The sequence below is a fragment of the Lampetra planeri genome, chromosome 54, assembly GCF_965212315.1.
Source record: "Lampetra planeri chromosome 54, kcLamPlan1.2.h2, whole genome shotgun sequence".
NCBI classification, from domain to species: Eukaryota; Metazoa; Chordata; class Hyperoartia; order Petromyzontiformes; family Petromyzontidae; genus Lampetra; species Lampetra planeri.
The window spans coordinates 7,367,147-7,382,395 of NC_136160.1; the positions used below are offsets into that span (position 1 = coordinate 7,367,147).

Consider the following 15,249-nt stretch of genomic DNA (forward strand, 5'->3'; position numbering starts at 1 on the left):
TGGAATGAGTCAACTTGCTGCCCCAGTGTTGGCGAGCGTACGGCACCACCTGCACACGGGACCGCTCAAGACTGTGATATCGGACAAATGTCTCGCGGCGCCTCAAAATTTTCTCAAAACATGTTTATTAACAAATTTAAACATTCAACTTTTACAAATCACTTTTTTAGAAAGAGGCTAAAACCAAAACTAGATAAATAATACAACTGCACGTAGCTTGCCCGTCAAGGCGAAGGTGTCGTTCGCTTACCGAACAATTGCTTACGCGTCATCGTTTTACACCGAACCACAACCACCTCTCGCAAGCCTCCCCCCGCCCCACCACTGAACGCTAACGCTACATTTGTGCAAACACGGGATTTAGCGATACAGTATATAGTATAATCAAAATCGTATCACCAACTACTTTTAAACTGGCACCCCCCCCCCCCCACCCGGTACAAATCGAATGTGTTGTGCGCGCACAGTGTTAATGGCAGACGTGTATGCAGCCGCACACGCACGCTGGAGAGTTTCGGCTATTCAGCGCCACGTCACGTTCGCAACGCGACACGTAAAAAAGCGTTGCCGCGACTGCGTCATGGCCTCTCCACCATCGATGAAACACCGGGTGATTTGCGACGAGAAAAAAAAGACACACGCTATTGGGAAGAAAAAAGTTACGCCAATAATCCTGTAAACTGACAAGAAATTCTCGGACAGAATTTGGTACGATTAGCAGCCCTTTCCATCCTTGAATGATCCACCAACCCCAAGAAGCATTAAAATATCCGATAACAGAGAGGTAACGATTACATTGTGCGTGGCATAATTACTGCTCCCGAATGCAACTTGTGATCAAAAACAAAAGAACGATTCAAAAACACTTAATTAATTACGTCTTGTGCATATAGTGCATATATATTGCAAATAAACTGTTGATTGGAGAAGTCGTATCTGTAGCACCCGTTGTATACCAACACATGTTTGCAGCTCACTCGGGCTGGTGAAACAAACGTTTAAAATCGCTTGCGCACCCCCCCCCCTCCCCACCCCAAAAATAGGCTCCCGACGAGAGTCGCATTTTCCGATTGCCGCCGCAGCCGCCGCAGCCACCGCCGCACCACGAATCGGCAAGCGAACGCCTGTGGATTTTAACCAAAAGCGCCGGAACGCTTGAGAGGGCACCACGGTGGCGAGATGTTAATTACCTTGCCTGGTAAACACAGGTCGTGGTTTCGATCCAGACCCCGAGTTTGCATGTTCTCCCACTGGTCGTGCGCATTTTTCTCTGGGCCCTTCTGGTTTTACCCCTCCACATTTAGAATCAATGTGTATTTTAGCATTTGGCTGCGAGAAATTTCTGGGTCACTTCTAAATAAGAGCTACATAGCTCAATGGGCCTTATCTGGAAAATAAAAAATAGTTTAGTTTAATAGTTTATACTATTAGTTAACTATCAACTTGCCTGCTGCTACATGCAAAGTGGATTGCCTGTAGTAGCAGGTCAAACGGAGCACCGCGCTTAGGGGGGGACGCTGCGGCGCCCACGCATGTTACAAGATCACCGTGGAAATATCACCGTTTGCTGTTAGACATCTCAAACATCTTGAACGTGGTAACGAATTACTCCACGACACCTGAACTGCATTTTATCTGTCTGGCTTAAACCTTTTTTGCCCTTAATTTCAGGGCAGGCGAAGAATCACGATTTAATCTCTGGGCGATCTCCACGAAGCCAGTCACGTGGCGAGCTTTAGCTCTTCTCTTTGCAGGACACGGAGTAACCGGGAGGTGTGGGGGGGTGTTCGAGAAATAAAGTGACATTTTTAAACACTCACAAAACAACACACCTTGGGCTGTCTTTCCAAACGTTTATAAATGGAACCTTTGGGCAATAAATGTAAAAAAGAAATAAATCAACAGCTGTAGATTGTCCAATAACCAAAAAAAGTAAACTTAATTCACATTTGCCGAAAATAATGGTAACAGTCGCAGGGAGGAGAATTTTTTTTTTAAAGAAATTTACGCGGCTGTAAAACACGTCTTGAGGTCTTAATTGGCAGATTTAAAAAAACGTAAACCTCTGTAGGCAGTTGGCAACATTAACAACAATTACGTAAAATGCTACTAACACTCTAATTAAGGACGTCCTAAAAAAAACCCACCCTAACGTATATTAATCTGGCATTTCCCTGACATAAAAATCTAAAATGCTATTACAAACCCAGTGTTAACCGAAGGCTCAACGAGACACGTGCATAAAACATCAGTGGCTGCTGTGAACTCGGCAGCAACTCTTCAGCAGCCCCACGCGGGTTTAACAAGACGTCGACAAAGCTCTCTCGTGGCTCCCTTTAGTGGAGGGCACTTATGCGAGCAGTGGCATTTAGCAAGGAATTCCTTGGACTTGTGTGTTTATACACAAACAGATGACGGAAGACACTAGCGGGGACTGCGACGTCGCTGCATTTCGGGAAAAAACGCAAGCTCGTCACACGAGGGATGCCACGTCGACCAGCTCGTGACCGAGGGCTCCGGGGAGAGTGTGTGCCCGGGCTGCTTTCACCACGAGGTGAGCGTGAAGCAGAGTAGAAGGTGAGGGGGGAGAAGGCAATCGCTCCGTGATTCACGTAAAGTCCCGACAAACCAAGTGGCCCCGCGGCAAATGCCGATCCCCACGAGTCGCGTAGCCAATCGCTGATTCACCGATTCACTTTCTTAGGCTGCCGCATTTTCTACAGACCAAGGCCGGGCATATTTCTCTGTCAGCCTAGGCCAGGGGTGATCAACCTGCAGCTCTTTATGGACTGCTTCGTAACGTAACTTATGTATGTGTGCATGTATGTGTGTATGTATGTGTGCATGTATGTGTGTATGTATGTGTGTATGTATGTGTGCATGTATTCACATACATTGGTGGCTCTTGAAACATTAAGTTTTGTACTCAATTCGAAAAAAAAATGTTTCTTGTTATATTTGTTACCAACCCCTGGCCTAGACCAATCAAAACTGTGCAGTGTACTGAAATAAAGCTCACTACAATACCAGTACCAGATCTCGGTACAGGATTGATCCTTGCCACTCAACCACAGATGCCAACTCCCGGAGATGGCTGGCAACTCAACGAGCCCACGCTGCCCATAGAGTACCTTTTCGTAACTTTTCCATTCCTTGCAAACAAAGTAACCTGAGTGGCACCCCAATCCAAGCACGCATCGCCGCTGTGAAGCTATTCGAAGTGCAATTGGCACCTTGAGATTCGAGTACAATTTGAAGGGTTGACGGTTCTCACAATCGGCGCGCTGGTGTCGCAAGCAAGACGACGAGTGGCCACGATGCTGCTAGCTTTCGTCTCGAGACTTCTCTCGAACCTCCAGGACAAGGTCGAGATGAAGCCGGGGGCACATCGTACCGCAAGAACCAACGTTCACTCGAGCAGACTCTGCAGGGCGACACCTGCCGACTGTCACCACGAGCGTCGCTCGGTGAAGGCGTCACCCCGCTACTCTGAACAACAGTGCAGTCATGGCAACTACGATATCGCACCCTGACCTGATTCCAACTCACCAGGCCTCACTATCCATAGATTTGAGTAAAGTCGAGAGGACGTGACTATTTTGGTACGTGAAAAGGAATGACATCTTGCCTGGTAGAATAGTAAGGTTTGCCCTGACATACGTATTGTACTATTAACAATACTGTGACTGACAAGACGTATGTATTACTGACAATGCCGTTACACGATTACAACGTTACAATTCTATTACTGTTCTTACACTAATTTTACAATAGTATTGCATATATTATAACATTATTATATTATATAATCATATATTATTTTTTACTAGACACTTCGTTCTATCTCCAGTCCAATCAGTTACCTGCACAGGAAGTGCCTCATCCAGTGTTGTTTCTTTTTAGATTTCTGATGCATTTTCTCCATCAAGAAGCAACATCATGGGATTTTACACACGGCGCTCGGTTGAAAGGATATCACAGGAGGTGACATCGGGCGCTCCGTTGTCAACTGACGACACTTTTTTAGATAGCTATTACAGCGAGTCCCGGGACCGACTCGGTGGCATGTTGGGTATGGAACAATTTGTGCTACTCTGCCTGCTCTATCAAAGTGTGGACTGGGCTACGATGATGATGAGCAGAATATCCGCAGCCACAAGTCACACTCCTCGTGCTCTGCACACTCAACCCAATCACACGAGCCTCTATAGAATGTTAAACGGGTCCCAATGCGTTGCACACTGCACTCTGGGGTGTTGTGCTTTCTGCATGTTGCTCAGATTGCATTTACAGCATGTCAAATTAATACACCAGAATTAGTTATTCGCTTGCTAAGAATTTAAAATCCCAAGCTAGCTTTCAGTTAAACATGTGTATGTGTGTTTTACAAGTAGCCATTATTAAAACGCTCTCTCCAAACGCCTACCCTGACTTTTCAATGATCGACTGCGTCTGAGCAGCGTAAAGCTATTAAACGTGGCAGAGTGTGGATGGCAAAGCTGAGTTGGAAGCAACGTTTAAGCACCTCTCCATCGTCAACTTAAACTGGCAAAGCACAATTTGGGAATTACAAAAATACACTCACGTTTAACATTTTCCCCCCTCCGTGAAAAAGGAGCGGTTGAATGCGCCCTCATCTGGAAAGGCCGAGTAAAAAATTTACCCGGCGGTTAAATTTGGCAGCTTAACTTGAGCGCGAGAACGGCTCTCTTAGAGGAACTGCCTCCCCCCATCAACCGCCGCTGTCCCCGCAGCAGCAGCAATGACGAGGCGATTGACACAGCGATGGTCGCTGGTTTAACGGCTGGTGTAGTAACGAGAGGTTCCCTTCAAACCCTGCGCTGGCAAATGCAGGCATCCAACCGACCGAACCCATGGCGCGCGACCCATTGACGGGCTCGCGGACTCCCGAGTGACTCTGGGTGGACTCACCAGACGAGTGGAACGCGACGATAGTGGACTCGCGCCCACCGGAGCTTTGTCCACCAGACATACCGCGCACGCGGTAAGCTCACGCGGTAAGATCTCGTGGCCAGAAGCGGTGGGTGCCCGGCATCCGGTGCATTTGTAATGTAGTAACTCGGCGGGAGACGACTTCACGGGTAACACACTCTTTATTTTATCAAACTCGTTTACAGGTGACTAACACCTACTTTGTATCTCGGGTGACAAACACCCACTTAGTATCTCGGGTGACAAACACCCACTTAGTATCTCGGGTGACAAACACCCACTTAGTATCTCGGGTGACAAACACCCACTTAGCTACTTGGCGACTAACGCCCACTGAGCTACTCGGATGACCAACATCCACTTAGTATCTCGGGTGACAAACACCCACTTAGCTACTCGGCGACTAACGCCCACTGAGCTACTCGGATGACCAACATCCACTTAGCTACTCGGCGACTAACGCCACTGAGCTACTCGGGACACTCCCTGCCCGGGGTATCCGTCTCGACTGTGGGTCCCCAGCCCGACCCACGGGGGCGTCGGACCCCGGGTCCCACAGCCTCGCCTCCGAGCCACACAGGGCCCCGGTCCCCACAAGGACGGCGGGACTAGGGGTCTCGGGGCACTAGGTCTTCAGCTCCGTCTTCGGGTCTTCAACTGGGTAACTCTCCCCGAGTGCTCTCGCGCGTCCCCCTTTATACCCCACCTGCGGACGTCGCTGCGAGCACCCACTTATTCGACCAATCGCCGGGCGCTGGCTACGATCCTGTTTTCCCACATCTCATCGTGCCTCACCACCCACGCCGCGCCGCCCCGTCATCTGTCACTCCCGGCGCGCGCGTCCACACCACGCCCACAACGCGTGTCCAACCCCGCACCCCGCGCCGCCCCGTGATCCATCACTGTCACAGTCGGCGCACGTCAATACCACCACTACACATTTACCACATGTTGCCATTGCATTGCAATCATCACTCAGGCCAAATGCACGTGGATTGAACTGAAGCCACGAGATGCCACTGGAGAGCAGCCAAACCTTACGAGGTCACTGCCTCCCCTCTGTCCACCCCCGCTGCCCCCTCCGCCCCCAATGCCCCACCCCCCTCCCACTACCCCCACCCCACCTGTCCCCCTTTACTTCAGCATTTGTGTTGTCCCGGTGTTGTTGGCCTCGATTGCCCTGGGCCACCCCCACCCCCTGGACTTGCGCCGCATTTAGTCGATGCTGTCGCAAATCTGCTCCACCATCTTGTTGAAGTCCTCCGGCTGGTCCGCGTACACGTGGTGCCCAGCTCCGCGTATTTGCTGGGGCGAGACGGAGGCAGTCGGTGAACGCACGCGCAGGGGTGCAAGCAGGATTGGGGGGGGAGCCAAAGTTAACGGTGGACTAAAGTCGTGTAAAACGACTTTTGTAGCCCCTGTGACCGAATCACTGGGAATACATCGTGTCTCATCAAAAACTGACCCTACCCAGGCCACTGACAAATGAGACTCATCTTGATCGCTTTGAGTTCACACAAGCTGGTTAAACAAAACAAACCTAAAATCGCAGAAGCTAAGCAGGTTCGAGGACAGAGCGGGCTGCCATGAGGAACCACTGCGCATGTTGTAGGCTGCTGTCGTACCCGACCACCCACGACCGCACGTCTACGCTCTCCACCGTAACCAACCGCCATGCAACTAACTCCACCGCACACGTGCTGTGGTTGTTATGCATGGTGTTCGGTCGGACAGAGGCAGCCAGGGGGGGGATTAAAAAAACTGGAAGGTGTCGCGAGGTCACCATCTCCTGGCAACAGAGCAAGTGGATTAATATATATCTGTACGCGGATTCGTGTTACCCTGCATCCCCCTAACGTGCATGTGCGCGTTTTCTCCGGTGACTCAGGTCTGCTTCCACATGCATAAAAAATAATTAATTAATGGAGTTGGCCAACAGTCCCAACACAGGACCACAGAGCTTGTGGTTTCCAATGTCTCCAAATCATTTATTCATTCTCTCTCACTCGGTCTCTCTGTGCGTTGTTCCAAGTTTAACATTATCATTATTGAGTTTGGGGGTGATGGGCACAGAATGAAATGGGGTGGGGTGGGGGGAGCGGTGCTCACCACGAGGCGCGTGCGTGAGCCGGGCCGCGCCTCCACCACCTTGCCACCCGAGCTGCTGTCGATCCACGAGCGGGCGCCGTAGATGATGGCGATGGGGATGGCCGGGTCCAGGTCGCCGATGCGGTGCAGCATGGGCCGCTTGGCCCAGCCGTACGGGATCGTCATGGCCTTGAAGGCCGTCTCACCACTGCGGGTCGTACCATGCATACGCACACATGAACACATACAGATACAAGCACATACACAGAGACAAAGTTACATAAACAGACAAAGACGGTCATTGCATCTGCTGCCGTCTGGAATGCCCCTTCTGATATTATGCACGTTTAAATCTCGATTGAAAATTCCTTTCCTTAGAACTGCTTTTAGTGTTTAGTTTGTTGTCATTTCTCCACGCCTCCAATTAGCACGGTTGGCTACGTACGGTGCGAAAATTCAAAATACGTACATAAAGACAAATACGTACAATAACAACAACCGCCATTTACCACTAAGTGGCAGTGACATCACCATGGCGCTTGTGACAGGTTATGTGCATGTTAAGGCCACGTGAAGTGTTGAACGTCTGCTGGCAGGTCACGGGGAACACCCAAGTGCCATGGGTTGACTGAGATGACTGGCCGATGCACCACCTGTGCCCCCTACTGTGCCAACTTGCTGAGTTTTAGCCGCCCGGCGCTCCGCTCATTATTGAGGGTCGCTCCTCTGCCCTCCGTTCTTGCTGGAGGGCGACTGCCTCCAACTGTCCAGTAGTGTTTCTTAACGAGCCTTGTCCACAGAGGCTGATCTTGACACCGCTGGTACCAGTCATCGGCAAGTCCACTCAGATCCACATCCTCTTATACAACATCACTCCATCTCTTCTCTAGCCTGTGACGTGCCTGTTAAGCCCCCTCTATCCAGCCAAACAAAAACTGCTTAGACATGCGGTGGCTGGGCATGCAGGCTACATGACCCAGCTAACACAGCCTTGCCTGCCGGAGAAGCTCACCGATGGGACTTAGCCCAGATCTTTCAAGGATTTGTGTGGATCGTTGGCAGGCCAGCCTAAATGTTTCTAACCGGCAAAGTTGTTCCATTAGGGGGGTCCACGTTTCTCAAGCGTAGAGAAGGGAGGGCATGACCGTGGCCGAGAAGACCTAAAGCTTCGTATGGAGCGACAAAGCAGGTAGTATCCACACAGCGTTACGCAGCCGATGAAAAGATAATGCCGCTCGACTGATTCGGAGTAACACCTCTGCTGTCAAAACGGAGCCGGTCATAAGCACACTGCCCAAGTACGGGCAACTCTCCACTCTCTCCACAACTACCCCATGACCAATTGGGAATTGTGGGGGTGGAGTGTCTGATGGTACAAAATACCCAGGCAGGTCCTTGCAGCCTCCTACCATTGTTATTGAGCTGATCTTGCCCATGTCTTCCAATCACTCCAGACCAGGTACGAGCATCATGACCAACTCGGACGTTAAAGTCACCCAACAAGATGACTATCCCGAAGGGCCACTTTAGCCAGCACCTGTGACAGGAGGTCATCGAAGGCATCCGACTCATCGGCCTTGCCTGCATCCCTCCACGGATGTTCGTCTTCGGTGGGGGCATAAGTAACCACGACCACCACTCCTCGCCTCTGGTTGATGGGAAGGCGAGCCCAAAGTAGCCTGGGGCTTACAGCTTCCCACACTTCACCGCCACGCTCCCATGCCCTCTTCATTATTTTGTTCAGAAGAAGAGCCACTCCCAGTCTCCTGCCCCGAGTAGAGGACTGTCCACCCCTCATGATGGCAGGAGCCAGAGCCTGTCCACCAGACTTCCTGAATACCGCAAAGATCCAGGTGGTACCGGTCCAGCTCCCGATAGAGGAGTGGCAACCTCTCCTCCCCAGTGAGCATTCGAATATTCCACGTGGCCACCTGCAGTGGTTTTTTGCTGTTTCTGGAGGAACCCTGAGGGTAGAGATTCAATCTCGTGGCTCCGCCAAATGGGGTTTGGCCAGGAGACGTCATGGACACCTGTCCCCCCAGGGCCTCCGGCACAAGCTTAGTTGGATATTTTTTCATGGTGTAGTGTTAATGAATTGAAGGTAGAGGGGTTACAAACTCCTCGCACTCGTATACACACATGTTCATACAAATACACACAAGTACACATACACAGATATGCACGTATGCAAACACAGAGACACACGCACCGACGAACACATACGTAAGCACACACATGTTCATAAACACACATTGAAAAAGATAAACAACTGCCATTTGCCACTAAGTGGTGGTGACATCACCACGGCGCTTGTGCCAGGCTATGTACACGTTAACGTCTTCATCACTAATGTTACACGTTAACATACACATAGACAGACACAGAGGCACATGCATACACACACACAACTAAGTGAAATGTTACTCTTGAGCAAAAAATGTATTTTGTAATGACGTTTTCAAATAAATTACAGCTTTTCGTGGCCTTTAACATCACCCCTACTACATAGTCGAGCGGTGGAATGCAGGTGTAGTGGTGATACGCGCTGGCAGTAGGGATCGTGTGGCAGCGCGTGGTGATTGGCTATGTGGTGGTGACACGCGCTGGCAAAAGGGATAGTGTGGCAGTGCGTGGTGATTGGTCAACTAGAGTGGGTGCTCACATCGCGGTCCGCATAGGCTCCGCCCCCTCGGGAGCGGAGGACTATGAAAGGCGATGCGCGCGGGCGCTCGGGGAGTTGGTAACCAGTGAAGACGGAAGACGGAGGAGGAAGAGATAGGGCCCTGAGACCCCTAGCCTCGCTGTCCTTGTAAGGGCCGGGACCCTGTGTGGCTCAGAGGCGGGACCTTGGGACCCGCGGCCGGACGTCCTTGTGAGGGCCGGGCTGCGGGACCCAGTGGTCGTGATCCATACCCCGGCTGGGGTGGGTCTGTGAGTTCCCCTGGAAGCTACGGGGCTGGAGAGCCCGTGTGTGTGTAGCCGGGTGGAACGTGTAGCGTGAGCTGTAGTTGACCACACGTGTTATTGTGGCTATGGAAAGTGTTAATCAAGTGTGCTACCCGTCAAGTAGTCTCCCGCCGTAATTTACAATATTACAACTGGCGTCAGAAGTGAAACAGTCTTCCAGCCATGGATACCAGGAAGACTCATCGGACTCACGAGCGTGACCGGGAGGAAAACCACGACGACTCGGGCCAGCAGGCATCGGGGGGAGAAGAGGAGGAGATGCCGGCGCCACAGGACCCCTCATGGGCGCCCAACGAGCCGCTGGGGTCCGATGCCGGACTCCGCGACGCGCACTCCCGCCTGGCAGAGCTGCTACTCGCCGCGGCGTCCATCCTAGCGGAGATCACCACGTCTGGAGGAGGGAGAACGTCGACGGACATCGAAAGGGGTCGCGTTGCAGATTCCCGCCAAAATGTGCTTCACACGAATGACTTTGAAAATCCCGCCATTTCTACCGAGCGGCCGTCTATTGGCGGGAATCGCGAGCAACATGTGGCGGGGGTCCTCCAATCTCTGCCGCTCACGTCATCAGCGTGCGCTACGGGCCGCCATCAGCCACCCGTCATAGGGGCCGCCATTTCTCCTATCGACGGTGCGGCGCGGGAAAATCACGAGGCGGAGGACGACATTATTTTCCAGCAGCGTCTTCCCGCATTGACGGCTTTCAAGGTGGAAGGGGGTGACTGGGGCGCATTCCAGCAAAGATTTCTTGCCCATCAAGAGATGTCGGATTGGTCCGACGCTACGGCACTACGGGCACTGCCTGCGATGCTGGACGACAACGCGCTCGCGGCCTTCAGGTCCGCCCCGAGATCGGCCCGCTCCACGCTCAAGGCCGCGCTGGGCCTCATGGCCAAGGTGTACGGACCACCTTCGGCCTGCCGCCACCAATTTTACGAGCGACGGAAGGCAGACACGGAGACCGCGCTCGCCTACCACACGGCGTTGTTGGCTCTCGCGGACGCCGCATTCCCTCGTATGGACGAGGAGGGGCAGGACGCCATGGTTTTGGAACAACTGCTGAAGTTGGCTCAGGACCTGGGGGTCCCCATCAACACAGCCGACGAGGTGGACATATGTTCGTTGCGTGTTGCGACGAGCATCCAGGCGCACGAGGTCCTGAAGCGGAAACAGGTGGTCGTCTGCGCTTCTGCCGCGGTCTCAGCTCCGGCCCCGGTGGACACCGAGCCCCAAGTCATTCGCCCACGGGAGGAGGCGTTCGCTGCAGCACGACCAGGGGATTGGAGGTTGGGGGGTCGTTCGCCTCTGCGATCGACCCGCAAGCTGGAGCAACTGAGACCTCCGACGTCCCTCGTCACGTGCTACAACTGCGGCCTTCGGGGCCACGTGGCGTCCGGGTGCCGCGCTCCACGTCAGCGCGCCACGGGACCTCGGCTGGACGACGACCAAGGCCCAAAGTCGTCCCAACTACCCCCGGCAAGTCGCAGCACTTCACATGCTTGGTCTACATACACGACACACATGGGCCGCCGCTTTGCGGCGGAGGAGGTGCGATTGGGGGCCGGGGATTCGGTTCGGAAAGGGGGGTTCGTACGGGGCCCGGGGGAAATTAAATGGTCCGAGTTGGACCACAGAATAGTGGCTGCGTCGGCCGGCTCGTCTGTCGTTACGGGATTCATAGACGGTATCGAGGTCAGGGTGTTGGTGGACACGGGAGCGTCGGCGACTATCATTTCCGATCTCATTTATAACATTCTCCCCGTCCAATGTCGGCCTCTGCTCCCGGTGGACGTGCCATGTTACGCGGCAAATGGGGGCTCGTTGGGCATTGTCGGTCAGATTCGGGCGAGCATTTGCATAGGGGATATTAAATTGGCGGGACCTGTTTTGGTCTCCTCTTCCCTAGCGGTTCCTTGTCTGTTGGGTACAGACTTTTTTGCTAAGATGCCCATTAAAGTTCTGGTTGATCAAGGTTGTATTGAGCTGCCATCGGGTCACCGTATTTCCTTTTTGTCTAACCCTACTGAACTGCGGACGGCTTGTGCGACGATCCAAGCGCTAGCGACTCATACGGTGCACGTGCCCCCGGGACCGCAGATGTTGGTACCCCTCCGGTTGCGGAAGCCATTGGGTGGGGAGACTGCGGGACAAGGCGTGCTTTTGGGTCCGTCGAATAGAGCTGTCGGGGGTCTGGATTTGGCGGTGGCTCAAACGTTGGTTCGGGCTGACGAGGACCCGTTCGTTATGGTTTTGAACGCTGGTTCGCGGCCGGCCGTTATTCCGCAGGGCACCGTGCTTGCTCACGCGGCACGGGTCCCTGCGGAAGAGCGGCTTATTGCGCGTGTTGATCCCGTCCCGGCGCAGAAAATTCAATCAGGTGAGGACCTGGAATGGTTGGACTCGCTGTGTGCGGGCTCCAGTGATTTGTCGAGGGTGCAATTGGGTGCGCTGCACGCTCTGCTGATCGAATTCTCCGATGTGTTCAGCAAGCACAAATATGATATTGGGTGCACGGACCTGTTACGCCACCACATTGAAACAGGTGATGCGGCACCAGTCCGGCAGAATCCCTTCCGGCTGAGTCCTGCTGAGAAGGAACACGTTTAATCGGCCGTCAATGACATGCTGACTGCCGACATCATTTCGCCCTCATCCAGTCCATGGGGAGCACCTATCGTTCTGGTTAAGAAACAAGACGGGTCCTTGCGTTTTTGTGTAGATTTCCGTCGCCTTAATAAGATCTCCGTGGCTGACGCGTATCCGCTCCCCAGAATGGATGAGTCTCTGGACGCATTATCCGGGGCGCGGTATTTTTCTACACTTGACTTACTGTCGGGATTCTGGCAATTACCACTCGACGATGAGTCTAAACCTAAGACCGCATTCCGAACCCCAGGGGGCCTGTTCCAGTTTAATCGCTTGCCCATGGGACTCCATTCTGCTCCCGCGATGTTTCAGCGCCTTATGCAATTGGTTTTGTCGGGTCTGCAATGGGATACTTGCTTGATTTACCTTGACGATGTCATTGTTTTCAGTAGAACTTTCGAGGAACACCTCCAGCGATTAAGGGGGGTGTTCTTACGGATGCGATCGGCTAAGTTGAAGTTTAAACCGGCTAAATGCCACCTGCTTCGGAAATCCGTAAGGTACTTGGGCCACGTTGTCGACTCTTCGGGGATCTCCACCGATCCCGCGAAGACGAACTGTGTCAGTTCATGGCCGACGCCCACGTCGGTTTCTGAGGTCCGCAGTTTCATTGGATTTGCTTCCTACTACCGCCGATTCGTTGAGCATTTCGCCACCATTGCCAAACCCTTGCATGCTCTGACAGCAAAAGGGGTCAGGTTTCGATGGGGGCCAGAGGAGGAGGCCGCGTTCTGCTCCCTTCGGGACGCCTTGGTGGGTGCCCCGCCCTTATGTTACCCTGATTTTACGAGACCCTTCTTGCTGGATACTGATGCTAGTAACACGGGCATTGGGGGGGTGCTCTCACAGGTCGTTGGGGGAGTCGAACGGGTGGTCGCCTATGGTAGCAGGGTTTTGTCGCCAGTGGAACAGCGCTACTGCGTGACCCGTCGCGAGTTGCTGGCTATTGTTTTTTTGTACAGCAATTTAGACCTTATCTCTATGGCCGTCATTTTACGGTCCGTACGGACCACGCGGCGCTTCAGTACGCATTGAGGGTCGCCCAACCCTCGGGCCAATTATCACGGGGACTCGTTCTGGGATCCCGTGCTTGAGTACGTAATGTTCCATGAATGCCCGGGCCACCACCAAGGCCGTTTTATCAGGGATGGCCACTGCCACGGGGTAGCGGGTGAAATACTCTACTGCGACTAGGATATACCGGTTGCCTCGATGGGATCGCGGGAATGGCCCCTGTAGATCGATCCCGACCAGCTGATTCGTGCGGCTGACGCGGAACGGCCTTAGGGGTACCTGGTATCGTGCCGGTTTCGGCCCGCACTGCTGACAGGCGCGGCAGCCCTGTACCCAGGCCGCCACGTCTTGTGCCAATTTGGGCCAGAGATACTGGCGACGCAGGGTCTCTCGAGTGCGTCGTTCCCCATCGTGGCCCCCGAGTGGGTGGTCATGCACCAGCCGTAGCAGCTGGGGTCGCACCTGGGCAGGAACACAGATGCACCCCAGCTGGCCGGCCTCGGTTAACTCCCGTACCACTCCGTTCTGCACACACAACCGGGCATACAAACCGCTCCAGGGTCCTGGTAGGGCGCTCTTTTCCTCCCGCAGTGCCGCCTCCACTGCCGCCAGATCGGGATCTCGCTGCTGGGTCTGTCTCAGCTGCTCGTCGTTTAGGCCCGGGAAGGCGCAGCCGACGTCCTCCTGGATCCGTCCGATCGGGTCCCGAGCCGCGGGTCCCGCGCTTGCCGGGCGGTCGACGGGATCCTCGGTGCCACCTGTGAGGGTCTCTGTGGCGCACACTGCACTCTCTCTCGCTGGGGGGGGGTCAGTGGCCGCGGCCTCTCGGGGGTCCGTTGCCTGCCGGCAGCGTCCCCCCGTGAAACACGGGCAGGCCTCCTCCGCCCTTGTCTCGGCGTACACCGTGGGCCGCCTCGACAAGGCGTCCGCGTTTACATGCGTCCGGCCAGCCCGATACTCGATTTGCAGGTTGTACTCCTGCAACTGCGCCAACCACCGGGCCATCTGCCCCCGTGGCTCCTTGAATGTAAGAAGGAACTGCAGAGCATAATGGTCAGTGCGTACGCGACATTTCCTGCCGTACAAATACGGCCGGAACTGCTTACATGCGAAAATCACGGCGTACAACTCTTGGCGGGTCACGCAATAGTTCAGCTCGGCCCCACTCAAGGTCCGGCTGGCGTACGCGATGACTCGTTCCGTCCCATCCTGTACCTGTGACAACACCGCGCCCAGCCCGCTGCTGCAGGCGTCGGTGTCCAAAATAAAATCGGTGGTAAAATCGGGGAAAGCGAGGGTGGGGGCGTGGGTGAGATGGTCTTTGAGAGTGGTGAAGGCCGTCTGGCAGGCCCCCGTCCACTGATAGGGGTGCTTAGGGGAGGTGAGTTGGGTGAGGGGGCGTGCAATCTCGCTGAATCCCTTTACAAATCGACGATAATAGGTGGCGAGCCCCAAAAATGATCTGATCTCCGTCAGATTCCTTGGCCGTGGCCACTCCACTACGGCGCGTACCTTCTCCGGATCGGTACGCACGCCTGCCTCGCTGACGCGATGCCCGAGGTACCCCACCTCGCGTTGTGC

At 53.9% G+C, this 15,249-nt stretch overlaps 1 protein-coding gene across 1 annotated transcript; it reads right to left on the reverse strand.

Moving 5' to 3' along the window:
* Window positions 1-6,108: 6,108 nt before the first annotated feature.
* On the reverse strand, window positions 6,109-7,273 carry LOC144735220 (1-acylglycerol-3-phosphate O-acyltransferase ABHD5-like). The gene is made up of 2 exons (XM_078617697.1): window positions 7,063-7,273; window positions 6,109-6,258 (listed from the first exon to the last, which is right to left on the reverse strand). The coding sequence occupies exons 1-2, from the start codon at window positions 7,267-7,269 to the stop codon at window positions 6,169-6,171; spliced, it is 297 nt and encodes a 98-aa protein (XP_078473823.1). The 5' UTR covers window positions 7,270-7,273; the 3' UTR covers window positions 6,109-6,168.
* Window positions 7,274-15,249: the final 7,976 nt, after the last annotated feature.